This window comes from Urocitellus parryii, chromosome 6 (genome assembly GCF_045843805.1).
Source record: "Urocitellus parryii isolate mUroPar1 chromosome 6, mUroPar1.hap1, whole genome shotgun sequence".
In the NCBI taxonomy this organism is placed as follows: Eukaryota; Metazoa; Chordata; class Mammalia; order Rodentia; family Sciuridae; genus Urocitellus; species Urocitellus parryii.
In genome coordinates, this window is record NC_135536.1 from 162,081,974 (window position 1) to 162,099,449 (window position 17,476).

General features: G+C 38.9%; 1 protein-coding gene across 1 annotated transcript in view; it reads right to left on the bottom strand.

Annotated features, from left to right (window-relative positions):
* Positions 1–1,295: 1,295 nt before the first annotated feature.
* Positions 1,296–17,476, bottom strand: part of Sptlc3 (serine palmitoyltransferase long chain base subunit 3) — a 136,892-nt gene continuing 120,711 nt past the window's right edge. The window contains exons 10-12 of the mRNA XM_026397657.2: positions 12,350–12,485; positions 6,985–7,114; positions 1,296–1,580 (exon numbers count right to left, since the gene is read on the bottom strand). Coding sequence (XP_026253442.1) covers positions 1,467–1,580; positions 6,985–7,114; positions 12,350–12,485 — 380 coding nt within the window. The 3' untranslated portion in view covers positions 1,296–1,466. The remainder of the gene's footprint in view (positions 1,581–6,984; positions 7,115–12,349; positions 12,486–17,476) is intronic.

Genomic DNA, 17,476 nt, shown 5'->3' on the forward strand with positions numbered 1-17,476 from the left:
GCTTGAAAGCTTGGGCCCATCTGTGTCACACAAAGCCAGATCTCTCTTGAAGTGATTTGTTTACAGTGTCATTTGATGGAGTGGAATGTTCTGTAACTCATTCGAACTGTTACAGAAGCTTGGCTAAAAGGTCACCACTGCTCTTTAGAGTTTCCAAATCTGGGCACCATCTGGGAGCTTGTTAAAGATAAGGTTTTCCACTGGTTTTTTCCATACCAACTAGATCCAATTAGCAAAGGACTAATTTTTCAAAGAAGAATATGTTCATATTGTATGTGTGTGTGTGTAAGAGAGAGGGTAGAGAGAGAGAACGAGAGAGTAAACAAATAAATTACAGTTAGTTGCTTGAACTTGTGCAGGCCCACCTTGCATCCCATCTGAGTATATGTGCCAAATTTACAGTATTATTTAATAGGCCTGAAGGGGTGTGGCAGCCTTGAAGGGGATGAGAGAATTCAATGTTAAATGTCCTTCTTGAATCAATACATTGTTCAAGTGTAGTCTTGGGAGTCAGTTCTAAAGGAGATTGAATCTTACCTTTTACTCAGAATTCAACAGGAAAATGGCACGTTATTCCTTAAAGTAATAAAGGCTGTGCATGCTAAACATTCACTCTGTATGGCACAAGCAATATTGGAGTAGTTATAATTTTACAGTTCTAGTCTAGGCCTAAAGTTGGCTGTGCTTGCTTTCTGTGCCCTTCTTTATGATACAAGAGTCTTGAATTTTCCCAACCTCAAAAACTCAGCTGTAAAATCATAGAAGGGCAAGAGGAAAAGGAAAAGTTTCCTTTAAAGACGCCTCCAATTGCTGCAGGCCAATTCTGCTCTCTCCCTTAAAACGTTAACTGTGTCTTTTGACACTTGTCCTTGGAAAAAGTCCAAATGTGGCAAATGGTAGAAGCAACATTTCTTTACCCTCCTGCCTGGAGCTTCCCATGATGTGGATGAGTTGTAGCTAGAACTTTTATGGGTGGAATGAGGAAGTCAGCTACTCCAGCTACTCTCCACAACCCTTACCATTGTCTGTAGATGAAATACGTAAACATACAGTGAGATTGTGGAATTCACCATCAAAATCCTCTCATTTGATTGGAACTCCTGAAAGGTTCAGAACCAATCAGGCTGCACAGTAGCAGCTAAAGCAGACTCATTGCCATTAAAAATATTCTTAGAAATGTGCATGTGGGTATACGTGTATGTGTGTGTGTGTGTGTGTGTGTGTGTGTGTGTTTCTAGCAGATACTTGGGAGAGGAGGAGAAACTTAAATCTGGAACCATATTTTCATTTTTGTAGTCACATGTTGAGACATTGAAAACACAATGATGTCTCCCTCAGTTCAATTAAGCTGGTCTGAAAAACAAAATTGTCCTTAGGAAGGGGGAGAAATCCATTTATATTCCTTCTGAGGCAAGGAGGGAGGTCTTTCTGGCAAAGTCTTTATGTTCCATCCAGGACCAGGAAACTTAATCGTCAAGTTCAAAGCTCATTTCGTCATTGAGTACAGGGCGTGCTGACTTCCTGTGCCGGGAATATTTCAGGTGCAGGAGATCACCCATTTCATCAAGGGCTTCCAAAACCTGCAATGAGATTGCCTTCCGTCAGTTATCTTTAAACCCCTAAGTGGCTCTGCGTTGCAAAGCTCAGATTAATGACAAGCTTCACAAAGACTCAGTCTAATTTTGCCAGCTCCTTTGATTTTAAAGAAAAGGAGCAAGATCCATATCGTCAGGTTGTGGTTTGTAAGTCCTAGAGGAATGTTAGATGCTAATTCATTTTATTTAATGGCCTAACTCCACATTATGAATGTTTATTTTATTTGAGGAATGTGAGGAGAGGAATAAAAACAGCTGACCCATCTAAAACCTTTAAGGATTTATTTAAAATTTAATGACTTACATATAACCTTGTGGAAGAAAAAGATAAGGTTGCAGAATCCATTTGAGGTGTGTCTTCATGACACAATAAACTAATCTGGCCAAGAACAAAATGGAACATTGTGGGAGCTAATTAGCATCACCCTCAGTCCTCCCATGCTTTAACTCTCCCCCCAACCCCTGTTTTTAAAAACGCATCTCTTTCATTTCCACATTCCATGGAATAATGCAACTTAAACCCACAAGGATCCAACTCATTGGCTGTCTAGATATTTATAAATTTCTGTCTATCTATATTTATAATAATGGTATTGAGCACACCTTTCCAATCTTTCTGACTTATTTTATTTTATTTTTGGTGCTGGGGATCAAACCCAGGGCCTCAGGCATGCTAGGGAAGCCTTCTACCACTGAACCACATCCATAGCTCTAAGCCTGTATTTATTAACCTGCCAAATAAGGGAGAAAAAAAAAAACAATATTAGGATCTACTCTATAAAAGTGAGAGTGCAAATTATTAACATTAAAGTGAATGATTAATGAGGCTTATGAACTTTCCTGTTTGAGAAGTCTTTCAATAGCAGCTAAAGTATTCACTAACATGTTAAGAGAAATTTATTTCTTGTTGATAAGGTTATGTGGTTTAAAATGTTCTTTCCTATTTCTTCTAAATTTCTTACATCAAATATATATACTAAGAAAAAGCAGCAAAAGTTGTCTTTTAAATGACTTTTTATTTAGGGTAGTTTCTATTGATCTTTGCAGATGGTCATGGGATAGTTCAGAGATTTGTATAGAGGAGTACCTGTGCTCTTGTGGGATATATGTGACAATTTTGGAGAACATGGGACGAAAATATTAGGCGTTTCATTCATTTTTATCTTAATATTTTTAACTTCTATTTTTATATCTGTTAAATAATGTACATAATATATTGGGAATGCATACATAAACTATTTAAATAGCTTATGTTAAAGTTCTCTGATCCAAGACTATCTAAAATGCACCCTACTCAAAGACAGGTTTCTTCAGCTTGCTGCAGCATGGGAGAGCAAAGCTCCAGAGCCAAGGACAACTTAATGACCTGAAGTTTGGACGGGCTTCTTATTGCATTTGGTTTTGTGCGTGAGAAGATTTTAAAGCAGCAGAGACCAGCCCAGTTCTGGGTTGGATGCTGTGAAGTCGCAGGAGGAGTTCACCAGCTGGTTATTAATTTATAACCTTTATCAGGCAGGTGGAAGGATTAGGTGAAGCTAGAGCTGTCATCGGAAAAGGAGCAGCTTTCAGTCAGAAAGGGAGAGCGAAATCATTTTGTGTTTTGTCCTAAACATGGTCTCTGGCCTCACTTGGTTTCATATTTTCGATATTCTGTGATGTTTCAGTTGCTGCGTTAAATGCCCTGGCTCTTCAACAGGTCAAATTTCACTTTTTTTCTTAAACTTATATTAAAGAACTGCTCAACATTTTTATGAGATGGATGCATGATCTCAGGAGTTTAGAGCAGTCTGAATAGATGCTGGCTCATTGCTTCTTTCACACCACATATTCCACAGCAATGAAGAACTTTTGAAGAAAAATCACAAGGGTATACTTGAATACTTCAATGCCCTTTGGTCTGCAAGAAACACAAATTAATCTCCTGTTGTCCAATCCTTCCTGTCGCTTCTGGGAGCTTGCTTCCTGTCCATGTCCTCTTGTCTTCTGTACCTGTAGGATTCCCTCTTCACTCTCTTCATCCTTCTATGTGTAAACATGTACATGTCTTTCCCCATCTTCAAAGGCTTTTCTTAGTTCTAATTTCCTCTATACCTCTCTCCCTCCCCCCTTTCTCTTTCCCTCCCTTCCTTCCTTCTTTCCTTCCTTCCTTCTTTCCTTCCTTCCTTCCTTCCTTCCTTCCTTCCTTCCTTCCTTCCTTCCTTCCTTCCTTCCTTCCTTCTCTCTTTCTCTCTCTCTTCTCTTGGGATTGAACCCAGGAGTGCTTTATGCTAAGCCACATCTCTAGTCCTCTTTATTTATTTATTTTTATATTGAGGCAAGGCCTTGCTAAGTTGCTGAGCTCTCACTAAGTTGTTGGGCTGACCTCCAATTTGCCAATCTCCTGCCTCAACCTCCCAAGTTGCCTTAATTTTCTTGAATTTACAACCAAACTTTTTTTTAAATACTTGCCTGCTCCTTCTTATCACTGTCTCACTCCATTTAAAAGAAGCAATATATTAAAATTAAATTACTGGAAATATAGACTCGTTTGAGAGAACCTGGAAAATATAGAAGGATATAACTCTTGTTCATTGCTGGTGGGACTGCAAATTGGTGCAGCCAATTTGGAAAGCAGTATGGAGATTTCTTGGAAAGCTGGGAATGGAACCACCATTTGACCCAGCTATTCCCCTTCTCGGTCTATTCACAAAAGACCTAAAAAGAGCCTGCTACAGGGACACTGCTACATCGACGTTCATAGCAGTACAATTCACGATAGCAAGATTGTGGAATCAGCCTAGATGCCCTTCAATAGATGAATGGATAAAAAAAATGTGGCATTTATACACAATGGAGTATTACTCTGCATTAAAAAATGACAAAATCATAGAATTTGGAGGGAAATGGATGGCATTAGAGCAGATTATGCTAAGTGAAGCTAGTCAATCTTTAAAAAACAAATACCAAATGACTCCTTTGATATAAGGGGAATAAACAAGGACAGGGTAGGGACGAAGAGCTTGAGAAGAAGATTTACATTAAACAGGGATGAGAGGTGGGAGGGAAAGGGAGTGAGAAGGGAAATCGCATGGAAATGGAAGGTGATCCTCAGGGTTATACAAAATGACATATAAGAGGAAAGGAGGGGTAAGACAAGATAATACAAATGGAAGAAATGATTTACAGTAGAAGGGGTAGAGAGAGAAAAGGGGAGGGGAGGGGGGATAGTAGAGAATAGGACAGACAGCAGAATACATCAGACACGAGAAAGGCAATATGTCAATCAATGGAAGGGTAACTGATGTGATACAGCAATCTGTATATGGAGTAAAATTGGGAGTTCATAACCCACTTGAATCAAACTGCGAAATATGATGTATTAAGAACTATGTAATGTTTTGAACGATCAACAATAAAAAAAATAAAGACAAACAACAGAGTTTACCTATCACATCAAAACCTGGAGTTAGTTTGGTTATTAATGTGTCACTTAATCTGTTTTTATTGTGTATCTATTATGTACTGTACACTGATTTAGGTCCTGAGGGGATAAATGATAAAGAAGAAGGAGATGATCACTGGTGTGTGTGTGTGTGTGTGTGAGAGAGAGAGAGAGAGAGAGAGAGAGAGAGAGAGAGAGAGAGAGAGAGAAAGCTCAAGCTATCTCCTTCATCCTGTTATTCTTTGTACTATTTCTGTTCTTTACATTCCCCTAGAACTGTCCACTACAAGAAACACTGAGTTGCTATGAATTATTAACTCAAGATGTTCTTCTCATCCCTCACCCCACTTGAAGTTTCTTAAGTTTTGGGAGAATATTTTAATTCTCCTCTTCCTCCTCAAAACTCTTTCCTCTTACTGTGTTCAACACTATGCTAGCCCGTGTCTCTCCTGACTGCTCTAGCAGTGATCCTTGTGTCCTGGGATCATGTACTTCACAAGAATTTGCTTTTTGCCTGTTTACCCTTGTTTTTCCCTGGACAATTATATCTTCTACCTTGTGGAAGAAAAAGAATCCCCAATTCCTGAAACTACAACAGTTTCAGCTTTGCACACTCCTTTAAGTTCTAGAATTGATTTCCTCTTCCACAGACGGCCCATGGACACGTAATCTCAACAAGCGTATATATGAGTTTACTCCCATTGAAGACTTGCTGATCCTTACTGAATACCTTAGCTCATTTAACTAATTTACCATTCTGTTCACCAGGGTTAGAGACCTTGAATTACCTTTGCTCTTGTTTCTTCCCATACATGTTCTGCTCCAGTCATTTGACAGATATTGACAATTCCTGCTTTTGTAATGTCAGTTCATAGATCCATTGTCTTCCTGCTGTCACAGTCATTGTCATTTCTTGTTTTGTTCTAACCCCTCCATTTTAGATCCCTTCCTCTCGCCTCTTTCTTCTTCAACCCCTTTGTCACTTTTCTTTCATAGTGACATGATAATGCTGTTCCACTGGTCAGAAACCTTGAATCATGCCCCATAATCTTTATTAAAAAGACTCAGCTGAAAAGTCACTTTACCTGTAAATCTTCCCCCATTATTATAATTAATCCCCACCTTCAAGCTCCCACAGTGTTATTTACATATCTCATCTTTACAATTTATTCTGTCTGATGTTATCATTAGTTGTTTATTTGTATCTACTCCTAGACTTTTATTTTTGCTCCAGGGTTTGTTCATTGTAACTACATTGATATTATTAGATCATTCCACTAACCCAAACTGATTGAGATGGCTTAGTTCTCTGATATTACTCATTAATATAAAAACTGAAATCAAAGGACAAAAAAATGCAGTTTTGAAATTATTTCCACCTGACTTTTATCTGGCTGATGTCATATGCGTCTGTCCTTGTTTGTTTTCCAATGTATTGCTTAACTGGGTCCTGTTTTATGATGGAAGATTTAGTGGCTATGAAAATATCAGGATACAGGTAGTTAATGTTAAAACAGCATGGAAGGGGGCTGGGGTTGTGGCTCAGTGGTAGAGAGCTCACCTAGCATGGGCGAGGCCCTGGGTTCGATCCTCACACCACATAAAAATAAACAAATGAAATAAAAGTATTGTGTCTAACTACACCTAAAAAATAAACATTAAAAAAATAGCAAGGAAGGTCAGCTTTCACATTGCAGAACAAGTCTATAGCACATTTTGCCTATTTACTTGTCTGTTCTATGAAACCACAATACTGACTTGACTCACCTTTACTAAACTGATTTTTTTTCCTTCAACTGAGTTGATCACTTTGTTGGGTATTGTTGCCATACCCTAGGTTTTTAGCAGTGAGTTTCATCTGTCACTACCCAAGAAAAATTCAGAGAATCCCAATCTGGCTCAAGAAAACTACATGTTCAGAATCCAAGGTGCCACAAGTAGACTCCCATTGGCCTGTGGGGTACTTACTGTGTCCAACATCTCCTGAGTATGTGCTGCCGAAATGCAGAACCTAGCCCGAGCTTCTGCGAGTGGAGTAGCTGGAAATCCAACGACGACCACCCCGATTTTTCTTTCTAACATATGCCTTGCAAAAGCCCTTAGGAAAAGGGGGAACAGTTAACATAAAGGAGACAGAATTATCCTGATCCCCACTGCCCAAAAGGAACATGGAAAATTGATTTTTCTTTTTTATAATAACAAGTAGATTTAAAGTTATTAAGCTCTGTTAGATGCAACTGAAAAGAGGCGGGTGGTCATTTGATATCTCCCATAACTAAGTGTGTAGTATTATGGGGTTATTATGGGGTCTGACAAACACATTTGATAATTGTGAGCACTGAGTCTGTTGTGAGATTGAGCAGAAAATGTTGATGTATATGACTCTGGTTTAACAAGACTGAATTGATATAAAACCTTTAATCTGCTGGGTTCCTTGTATTAAAAACACCTAACACATTACAATTACATTAGAAAGAATATATATTAAAGGCAAATCTATATGTTTTAAAACACTTAATACCAGTAAGTTATATTTGTTTATTATCATTTGAAGATCAGGATCTCAGGGTTTGTAGAATCCAATCTCCAACCCAACATTCCCATTCCAGAGCCAAAGATCATATTTTACATAAAATCAGAAATAAGAAATAGCAAGGGTCTCATTTTTTTTAAGTGCATGAATGAACATATGCAGGTATGCTCTGGGATAATAAACCCATTGACTGGGATCAAGGAGAATCAGGCAGGAGGGATGCAGGGTAAGAAGTGAGCACACAGAGAAATTCATGGGCAGATAAAGCTCTTTGATGCAGGGTAAACCTTTATAAGCTCTGATTCCTTCCCTTCATCCTTCTAGCCTTCTTTTTTCCTAAAGCTAATCTCAGTAACAATTCTAGAATATTAAACTCAAAGTCTGTAAATTGCTTGTGCTGAGAGCCAAGGTCAGATAAAAAGGCACATACCCCCAAGTGAGTCTTTCCCTGCTTTGGGCTCTGTTGCTCTCTGCAGGAAACCTTAATTACTGAGTGGCTCTACCCATAAGTAAAGTAAAAGCCTCAGATCTGTTCTGAGCATTAAGAGTTTGCTGGTATATTATTTTAGGCTGGATACTGACAGAGCCACAAAAACCTACAGTCATAACTCAGGAAGAATTTAGAACCAGACATGGAGAGTAAGGCTGCTTGCCCATTCATCTGTCCTGCTGTTTAGAAGTCTGCCTTTTGGTTGCCTCATGCAGAAAGCAGGTTATCAAATGAAGCAGTGGAGATTGTGAGACCTACAGGACACACGGCCTCTCTGGCCCCCTGGCTTGGGCAAGGCAAGATTAGCCCTTTGATTTCTACTGTTCTGTCTCCTTCTTGATCACCCTATGGAAGGCTGCCCACGGAACTGCACAGGATGAGAGCTCATAATTGTCTGAGAAACAAGTCAAGTGCTTTTATTGCTAGAGTACAAACCACCTGACCCATGATCTCAGGCCAATTTTCGGGCCCCAGAAGACCATTTTCACTGTCTGCATGTTTCCCTTTGTACCGAAGGAAGCAAGTTTTGCCAAAAATGTAGAGCAAAATATATGACTCTATTGATTCATTAGGCTAATTCAGGGTCTCCCTGGAGCACTTTTGACTTGAAAACTTATACTACCACAGCTAATATCCTTATATTAATATATATGATTGCACTGAACATTTTATATAATGAGCTTCTGGGTTTTATTCCCCAAAGCAAATTAGAACTGGCATCTGCAGGAAAAAGCTAAACTGGGTGAAATAATAATGATGATGATGAAGATATGATGAACATTAGCATCTTACTACATGCAGCATGACCATGTCTTGTGTACCACATCTTGTGTTTCAAGTTCAAGACAAGAATTGTGGAAGGAAAATACAAATCCTCCCTATACCACATACCAAATATGAACATTCTTGATTATTGAAGTGCTCATATCATGGGTGACATCACTTTATTCTAGATGCCATAGATGATTCCAGTAGTAGAGTTGTAACAGCACTTTGTTCAAAAGGATAACTAGCTAGAGATTATCCTTTCATTTGACAGAAGTGGTAATATGGAGAAACCACAATGTTTTAATAACATGGAAGGTTTTTAAATGTGTAAATGAAAAAAGTGTTTTCTACACTGTCTGATACAATTAACTCTCTGTTTCTCTGCATATAAACCTTCAATGGAAGAAGTATCATAGAAAGGAACAAAGACAGCCAGTAAAATAAGCTCTTGCCAGCAACTCCTAGTTGCGATTATATTTTCTTTCTAACTTTTTCTCAGTTTCTGTAGGAAATCCAAACAGATATTTTTCTGTCACAGTGACTGATTTCTTTTGAATGACCGATGATGGCATTCAAGAGAGTTAAATTTATACTCTGTTTCTTTAATGAAATGTGCATTTTCTCTTATGGATTGAAGCTTGAATGGCTGTGTATTCAAAAGTGCTCAGGTTTAGGAGGCAAATTGAATTCTGAGCTTTGCTGCCTACAACCTGTGTGAGCCTTAGAAAGTGGTTTCTAAACAGTTTCAACTGACTGTTGTGTCAGTATCCCACCCTCAGTGGTTAAACTCATCCGTGATCACTGAGGTCAAATACCCTTGTTTGGCATATAATCAGAATTAAGCAATTTTAGCTTCTCCTGGAAAACAATCTTCAACTGGAATGAACACAACACTTCAACATATCATCCAGTGCCCAATATAGCATAATTGATGCAAGATCTTTACCTGCTAATTTTTCTGGGAGTTCCGTTTTTATTAATGTAACCAAAATTGCAATAAGCATTCTGGAGAGTCATGTAACCACAATGACTCATCATTGTACTCAATTGAAACTAATAATCATCATTATGATAAAAGAACAACAATCACAGCAGTAATGATGGCTATCATTGACTAAATGCTTATAGTAAAACAAGAACTATGTTAAGTGCATCATATACATTATTGATATTATTAATAACAGCTAACACTGTTATGTAAGAGTCAACATGCCAAATGCTGTAAAGAACTTACCTTGTTTAATCTTCATAATGATTTTAGGAAGCAGGTATTTTTATATCTCAATTTATACATAAGAAAACTAGGATTTCAGAATGTTGGACTACTTTTCCAAGATTCCACAGATTCCTAAGAGGCAGTCAAAACTCTTTTTTTGATTCAAAACCACTCACTATGCCATACAGCATAAGTTTTACATGAGGCATATTGTATTAGTGACTACTTGAACTGGAATGCATTTGAAGAGCTAGCTGGCTATTGTGCAATAGGGTGACTATAGACAATTATGTACTCTATATCTCAAATAGCTAGAAGAATTTTGAATGCTTTCACCAGAAAGAAATGATATTTGAGGAGGTAGATTTGTTTTTGTTTTCTGTTTTTTTTTTTTTTTGTACTGGGTATTGAACTCAGGGGCACTCAACCACCGAGCCACATCCCCAGCCCTATTTTGTATTTTATTTAGAGACAGGGTCTCACTGAGTTGCTTAGCACCTCGCCATTGCTGAGGCTGGCTTTGAACTCACTATCTTCCTGACACAGCTTCCCTAGACACTGGGATTATAGGCATGTGCCACTGTGCCCGACTGAGATAGATATTTTTAATCTGATTTAAACATTATATAATGTATATTCATATACTTAAACATCATGTGATACCCCATTAATATGTACATATGTACATTTTTAATATATATAACAGTTAAAATTATATTTTAATTAGTAGAAATGCTTTTCTTGCCACTTCCCCTTTTTTCCTATTCACAGACTCTTCTCTTTAGGTTGGTTCATTTGTCCAACATGTTGAGATCCTAATTCTGGCTTTCATGAAAGTGAGAACTACCTAGCACACTCCTTTATGCCGCCACTCCAGTATTGTGCACTGTATCCCCAAGCAAGTTTATTTTGGGTGCCTTCTTTTGTGCTAATGATCAAATATTAGTTACATAAGAGCTAAGTTTGGGATTTTCCTTCTAGAACATGCAATTCCCGAGCCACTTTGAGTGTTTTGTGTGTGTGTGTGTGTGTGTGTGTGTGTGTGCGCGCGCGCGCGCCTTCCAAAACCATCTGCTACTGGGAATTACTGTTGTCATCCTCCACCCCACTGCCGTAGAATGCCTTGGTGTGTAACATTTCTATAGCACTCTGTCTCCTTGGATGCTCCATGCATTGTCTTCCTGAACCAGATTCATGAAGAGAAGGACCAACTAGTGGTTCTGGTGTGGCATGCTAAACAACTGATCTTTGTGTTTTAACTGTTATTTCGTCATGGTGAAATGACACCAGAGCATGCTTCAAAGAATCAGTCTTTTGGGAACTTTGAACTCAACCCTGCTCTCCCTAGTTTTCAACACTGGTCCCCCACACCCTTTTCACTGGTACTTTTCTATTGCAAATGTCTGTCAGTCTGTCCAGACTGTTAGAGAGTCAAACAGAAATTTCCAGTAATGGCCTTATGTTGGAAGGGAATTTGGGCTCTTTAGAATCTAAGAAATATTATGTTGAATATTATTTTCTACCCTATGCTTGGTCAAAGACACCAATAAACATTTAGGAACATTTTAGGTTAACTTCTTTTTAACAGAGAGGTAATTAGTCTCACACAGGTTGAAGCATGGCTCCTGTATAAAATTGTCTAAGCCATAATGAGAAAAAGTAATTTTTTCCTCTAGGTAGTTGTTGCCAATGCTCAATATTTGGGTTGCGAACAGCAGAAAACAACCCCAAATAGGCTTACAGCAGAGGCATTAAGATTTGATGTTAGGAGAATGAGCTTTGTTGTGAATCTAGGTTTTGGATTTTGCTCTTAGTTTTACTACCATTTGATTTATATGACCTTGGGCAAGTTGTTGAACTTCCCTCAGCCTCGGCTTTCTCACACCTGAATGAGGATGCCCACTTCTGAGAATGGTCATGAGAGTTCAATGGGACAAGGTCTGATTTGTTTTGATATTGATATTGAGAGAACTAGGCTTTGCAAGTTCTCCCCAAGAAAGACCATGGATTAGAAGGAGGCTCAGGATCATTCTTAATTTATAGTGCAGATAAGTGACTTCCCCCAAATTTCTAGAGCTTGAAGATGGTAGCAGGGAGAGAGTTAGTTGGTCCTTAAGCATCTGACTCCTTTATTATAAGACATGTGGAAAAATCTCTGCTATGTCTGGCATGTGGGTTCTGAGAAGTTGTATAAGTGAGTTCTGAATTTAAGTACCTTTTTCAAATGCATAATCTAATAACTGCAGGAAAACTGCAGAGTGTCAATAGCACCATCTTAGGTCAGCTTGGGGTTCAGGTGTGACTCCAGGAGTCCTCAGATACTTACGCTACTTTACTAGGCATGTAAAGGAGCACAGGAACAACAGGAGACTTGTCATTGCCATAGATAATGAATCCCAGTTCCTTCAGCTTCTCTCGGAAGTATTTTGTGTTTTTTGCAAGTTGCTGTATTCTCTGCAATCCTAAAAGGAGACAGGTGTGAAATCCATCAACTTCCATTGAGAAGAGGGAAGCAAAGGTCAACTCAATTTGGCAAGCATTTCTAAGTCTTTCTGTAGGCATGGATATTAGTTGGGAGAGAAGGGTGGGGAAATATCTCCTGGTGAGCAGGTGTGGACAATTTTGTGTGTCTGGAAGACAGGATGAAGAAGAGGTGCTGCTAGGTATTGTAAGCAAGTAACGCTAAACAACTCATCTTTGTGTTTTAACTGTTATTTCATCATGGTGAAATATGGTTGGTGCAAAGATTAAATAAGTTACTAAGGCTAGACTTCAGGGCTAGTGGGGAAGAGGGGGAATATTTATTTGGTGTGAACTCTGTGCTAAGTGCTTTGAACACATTAACTTAGGAGAATCAAGTGTGATAAGAAGTACACACGCACACACCCACGCACACACACACTCATTGTTGGTAAATACATTCTAGCCAAATTGAGCTGGCTTATTAAATTACCCCTCATGTAAGTCTCTAATCAAAGGTTGCCTCAACCTGGTTTTGAAGAAGTAGTGTATCCCTGGACAAAGATTACTCCAGCTGATATCATGGTTGTTTTATGAAGTACTTGGTGGCAGTAGGAAAAAACAAAAAGAAAAAAAGAAAAAAAAGGTGGGGACCTCTCTTTTCCTAAGGCTGGGGGGGGGGTAGGGGGCGGTGGGTAGCAGGGAAAGACAACAAGAAGAGTATGTTTCCGCCATCCCTCCATATCAAGGTCTTTCAAGCTTTAGTTCAAAAGCTTATTCTCTGTCCCAAGTATGTGTCCCAAATCAGGGGTCAAACATGTAAGACGATAAAGGGAATTAAAGAGTAGGAGAAGTTCTGAAAACAACTGCCTACTCCAGTCCTGCCTCCAAGTGGTAGGTGAATAAAGCAGAAAGAATTAGAGAGTGTGTGCTCAATGAAAATGAAGAGGGTTGAACATTTGAGTCCCCTAGATTCAACCCAGTGTTTGCACTTGATGCAGTGTTGCTGGTCAGTGGGAATGTCCTTTGACAGTTGTGCTGGTTGCCGGTAGCTTTCCTCCATTCTGATTGTTCTGACGTTCATTCAGACTGAACCAGAGGTCACACTCTAGAAGTTTTCCAACAGTCTGAACGTTCAGTCATGGATGTTTTGAACTCTTTCGATGGAAAAAGGCTAAAAGTGTCAATAAACATGTCAATGGGCGTCATCTAGTCCCTCCTTAGAAAAAGTGGTCCCAGATTGTGCTTTCACAAAGGGTTGAGCAGTGAGTATCTTCTGCTGAGCATCTTTCCTCCAGGGGATCGTGATATTTGTATAGAGTTAGCCCTACCTGTCCCTTTGGCTACAAAGGTTAGCACGAGGTCCAGGATTGGTTGATGGAAATACTCCATCCCTCTGATTATGGGCTCAATGATGGAACAGAACCTGGGGCTATTAGGCTCTCTCTCGGGATCCATTGAGGAAGAAGTGAAAGGACAGAGTAGTCCTCAAGGTACATCTTTGTTACCATGCAAAGGAAGCTTGCTTGAGAATAGTGTTGGCTCCGATGAAAGCCAAGGCACAAGGCAGAGTTCTTGGGTGGCATCATTTGAATACTTGGGTTCAGCCACGATGAAGTTAGGCCATCCTTTGGATTTCCTTGTTGTGTGAGCCAATAAATCTCCTTTCTGTTACCTTCAAGCAAAATGTGTCCTAAGTGATACAGGTGGCCATTAATTGGATCAGGTGGCTTAAAGGACAATAATAATATAAACAACAATTATAGCCCACACACATCTAATGTCACCACTGTTGTAATCACTTGATATTTAGTAACTTATTTAATCTTTGCACCAACCATATTACACATGATGGGTAGCCAAGTAATTTACCTGAGTTCACATAGTTGGTAGATAGTCAAGCCAGAATTTAATCCAGAGTTTAACCCCAGGCAATCAAATTCTAGAATCTGTGCTATTAATCTCAACACTATAGTGCTCTGCCCAGGAAATGGATGGTGGCCATATCTTTTTAAGTTTAATAAAAATCTCATCTCTGCCAGCTGTTTAGGTCACAATTACATTTTTATTCATTTCTTCATTTTTGTAATAGAGACTGTTGAAGGATTGAATCTTGAAAAATTTTTTGACAACCTCAAGTTTTTAAGGGGTTGGGTAAAACATCAAGGATTAGAAGCCAGAGCTGCTAAAGGGGAGAACTAGTGAACCTCTTTCAGTTTGGGTGGGGGCCTGAAGCTCTGCACACAAGACGTAAAGATGGAACAGTAGAGTAGCCACTAAAGAGTACTTTATCCAATACTCTGACATGTGTTTAGTAGGTTCTGTCATTCCCCAAATACTTCAGATCCTCCTTTAAGACTTTTTCTTTGCTCATCAGACACAAATGGACTTAACCTGTGCATCTTAATGTGCTAACAACATATGCAGAGGAATGGAGATTTTGTTGAGCAGAACATCAACCAAGGAGCAGGATGTTGAATGCTACAATTTTCTGTGCTCCTTTTCTTTTCTTTTCTTTCTTTTTTTATTCATGGTCCAATTTCATCAAGTTCCAAGGTGAACAAGCACAACTTGGAAGCACACCAACGTTACAATGGATAATAAGAGCTGTCAAATTCATTTGTATGAACTTTTCTACAGTGGAATATGGAAAAAAATTATGGTTTGAAAGTCTTTCATGGTCAGGAAAGATATCATTCTGTTCTATTCTTTTCCATGCTTATTTTCTGTTTTATCCTTCCTACAACTTCAGTTTAAGGGAGATCCTTTCCCAATTTTGCTAGTTCCTACCAAGCAGACTGTAAAGAAGAATGTATCTGGTGTATTTTCTTTTTTTAAAAAAAAGTCTCAATTTTTAAAATATTTTTTTTAGTTGTAGTTGGGCACAATACCTTTATTTTACTTATTTTTTTTTTATATGGCGCTAAGGATCAAACCCAGGGCCTCGCATGTCCTAGTGAGCACTCTACTGCTGAGCCCAAACCCCAGCCCTGGTGTCTTGTATTTTCTCAGGGCATTTGGCCTTTCAATCCTACCATCCTGGCCACAAACAAAGGAAGGAGGATGACCTTGACCTGAGTGAAGTCCATTGAGCATTAGACAAGGAGCCATGAAGTAATCTGTCAAAGGAACCTTGATAAAGGCATGATAAATATGAAGTAGACCAACCAGGTCTCTAGCTAGTAGAGTGTGGATACAAAAAATTTAGTGAGAACTGACAGCTGGCAGTAAGAGTGGAAATTGAAAGACAGAGAGAAAAGCTTATTAGCAGAATCTGCAAAACAGAGTAAGCCATTGGTTGGCAAGAGCTATGGCAACCTATGAAGAAGAAAGGTGGGAGGTGCAAAGTTAGATGGTAGCAATAGAAAGAGAAGATACAGAAACAGAAAAGGCTTATAGTGTACTGGGGAAGGTAGACATGAATCAAAGAATCACACAAATAGATATAAAACTATAATTCTAATAAGTACTGTAAAGAAATGTTATGGGATGTTATAAAAGCTCACACTAGGGAGGTTGGAACAAATCTGATACATTCAAAAAATGATATGAGCTAGCAAGTGTTAATCAGAGCAAAACCCTGAAAAGAGTATGCTGGTATAAGAAATAAGTACAATGGTACCATGGTTTGTAGGAGAACAGAGTGGTTGAGAAACAAGCAAGATGTGGGATGTGATTGAGTGTGAAGAAAGATATGTCTGGAAACATGGAAGATTGTCTAAAAAAAAGGGAGGGGGCATCTGAGACTTTAGAGATCAAATAATCTCATGTTTAATGGTTGGGAAGAGGAGGCTGAACCTAAAAGGGAGACAAAACAGTAGCAATCAGAGAAGAAGATACATCAGAAGATGGAATCTATTGGATTCATCAGTACAGCAGTCATTGAAAACCTTTACTTTGGGATTCCCAAATGGCATGTAGGTTTACAGAAACAGTTGCAAGTATGGTTTCCTTCAATGCATGTTTTAGTCAATTTTTCTTTTTTTTGCTGCTGTGACCAAAAGACCTGACAAGAGCATTTTAGAGGAGGAAAAGTTTATTTGGCCCTCATGGTTTCTGAGTTCCTTAGATGGCAAACTCCATTGCTCTTTGCCCAAGATGAGGCGGAACGTCATGGCACAAGGGTGTGGCAGAGGAAAACAGCTCAGGACAGGACACCAGGAAGCAAAGAGTGACTCCTCTCACCAAGGACAAAATGTAAACCCTATATAGCCCAAAGGCATGTTCCAAAGACCTACCTCCTCCAGCCACAACCTACCTGCCTACACTTAACCACCCAGTTAATCCTGATCAGGTGATTAACACACTGATTAGGTTAAGACTCTCCTAACCCAATTTCCTCTCTAAACTTTCTAGCATTAAAAAAAAAAACCTTTGGGGGACATCTAATACCTAAACCATAACAATATATTTTCCCACTCACTTAACAAAATAATATAACATTCCCCCATCTTCCAATTCTAGACTTGTGAAGTAAACATAAAGGATCTGAAGAGGTGTACAAATTCGTACAAGTTCTGTTGCATAGAAACAGCCTCCTTGGTGTTTAAAAAAAAGAACAGTTTTGTAATATCTAAAGAGCCCCGTGGAAACTCATATGTGTATAGAGATCAGTCTGTTTGAAGATAAAAACTAAAAATTGGGAAGGAGAATATTTACTTAAAATGTTCATTCCTACATCAAAACTCTGTTTAGAGAGATAAGAACATGGGGCAGAGGGAAATACTACAGGCAGAAGGAAAAAAAAAAGAGGTAAGATTTGTTATAAAGGTGATTGAAATGAAGTCACAGAAATACATCCCAGCCACCAAAATTTATTCCATATGTCCTGTCCCCTTGTGTGTTCGGCTCTTTTGTTGATCCTTAGCTGCACAATGAATAGATGACTTCATCAGGCTGGGTCTGATGACTCCTAAATGTTCCCCCTCTAAGACTGGAAGGATTTCCTGGCCTGGAAGTGCCTGAATGACTTAAATTGCTTTTCCCAATGGCA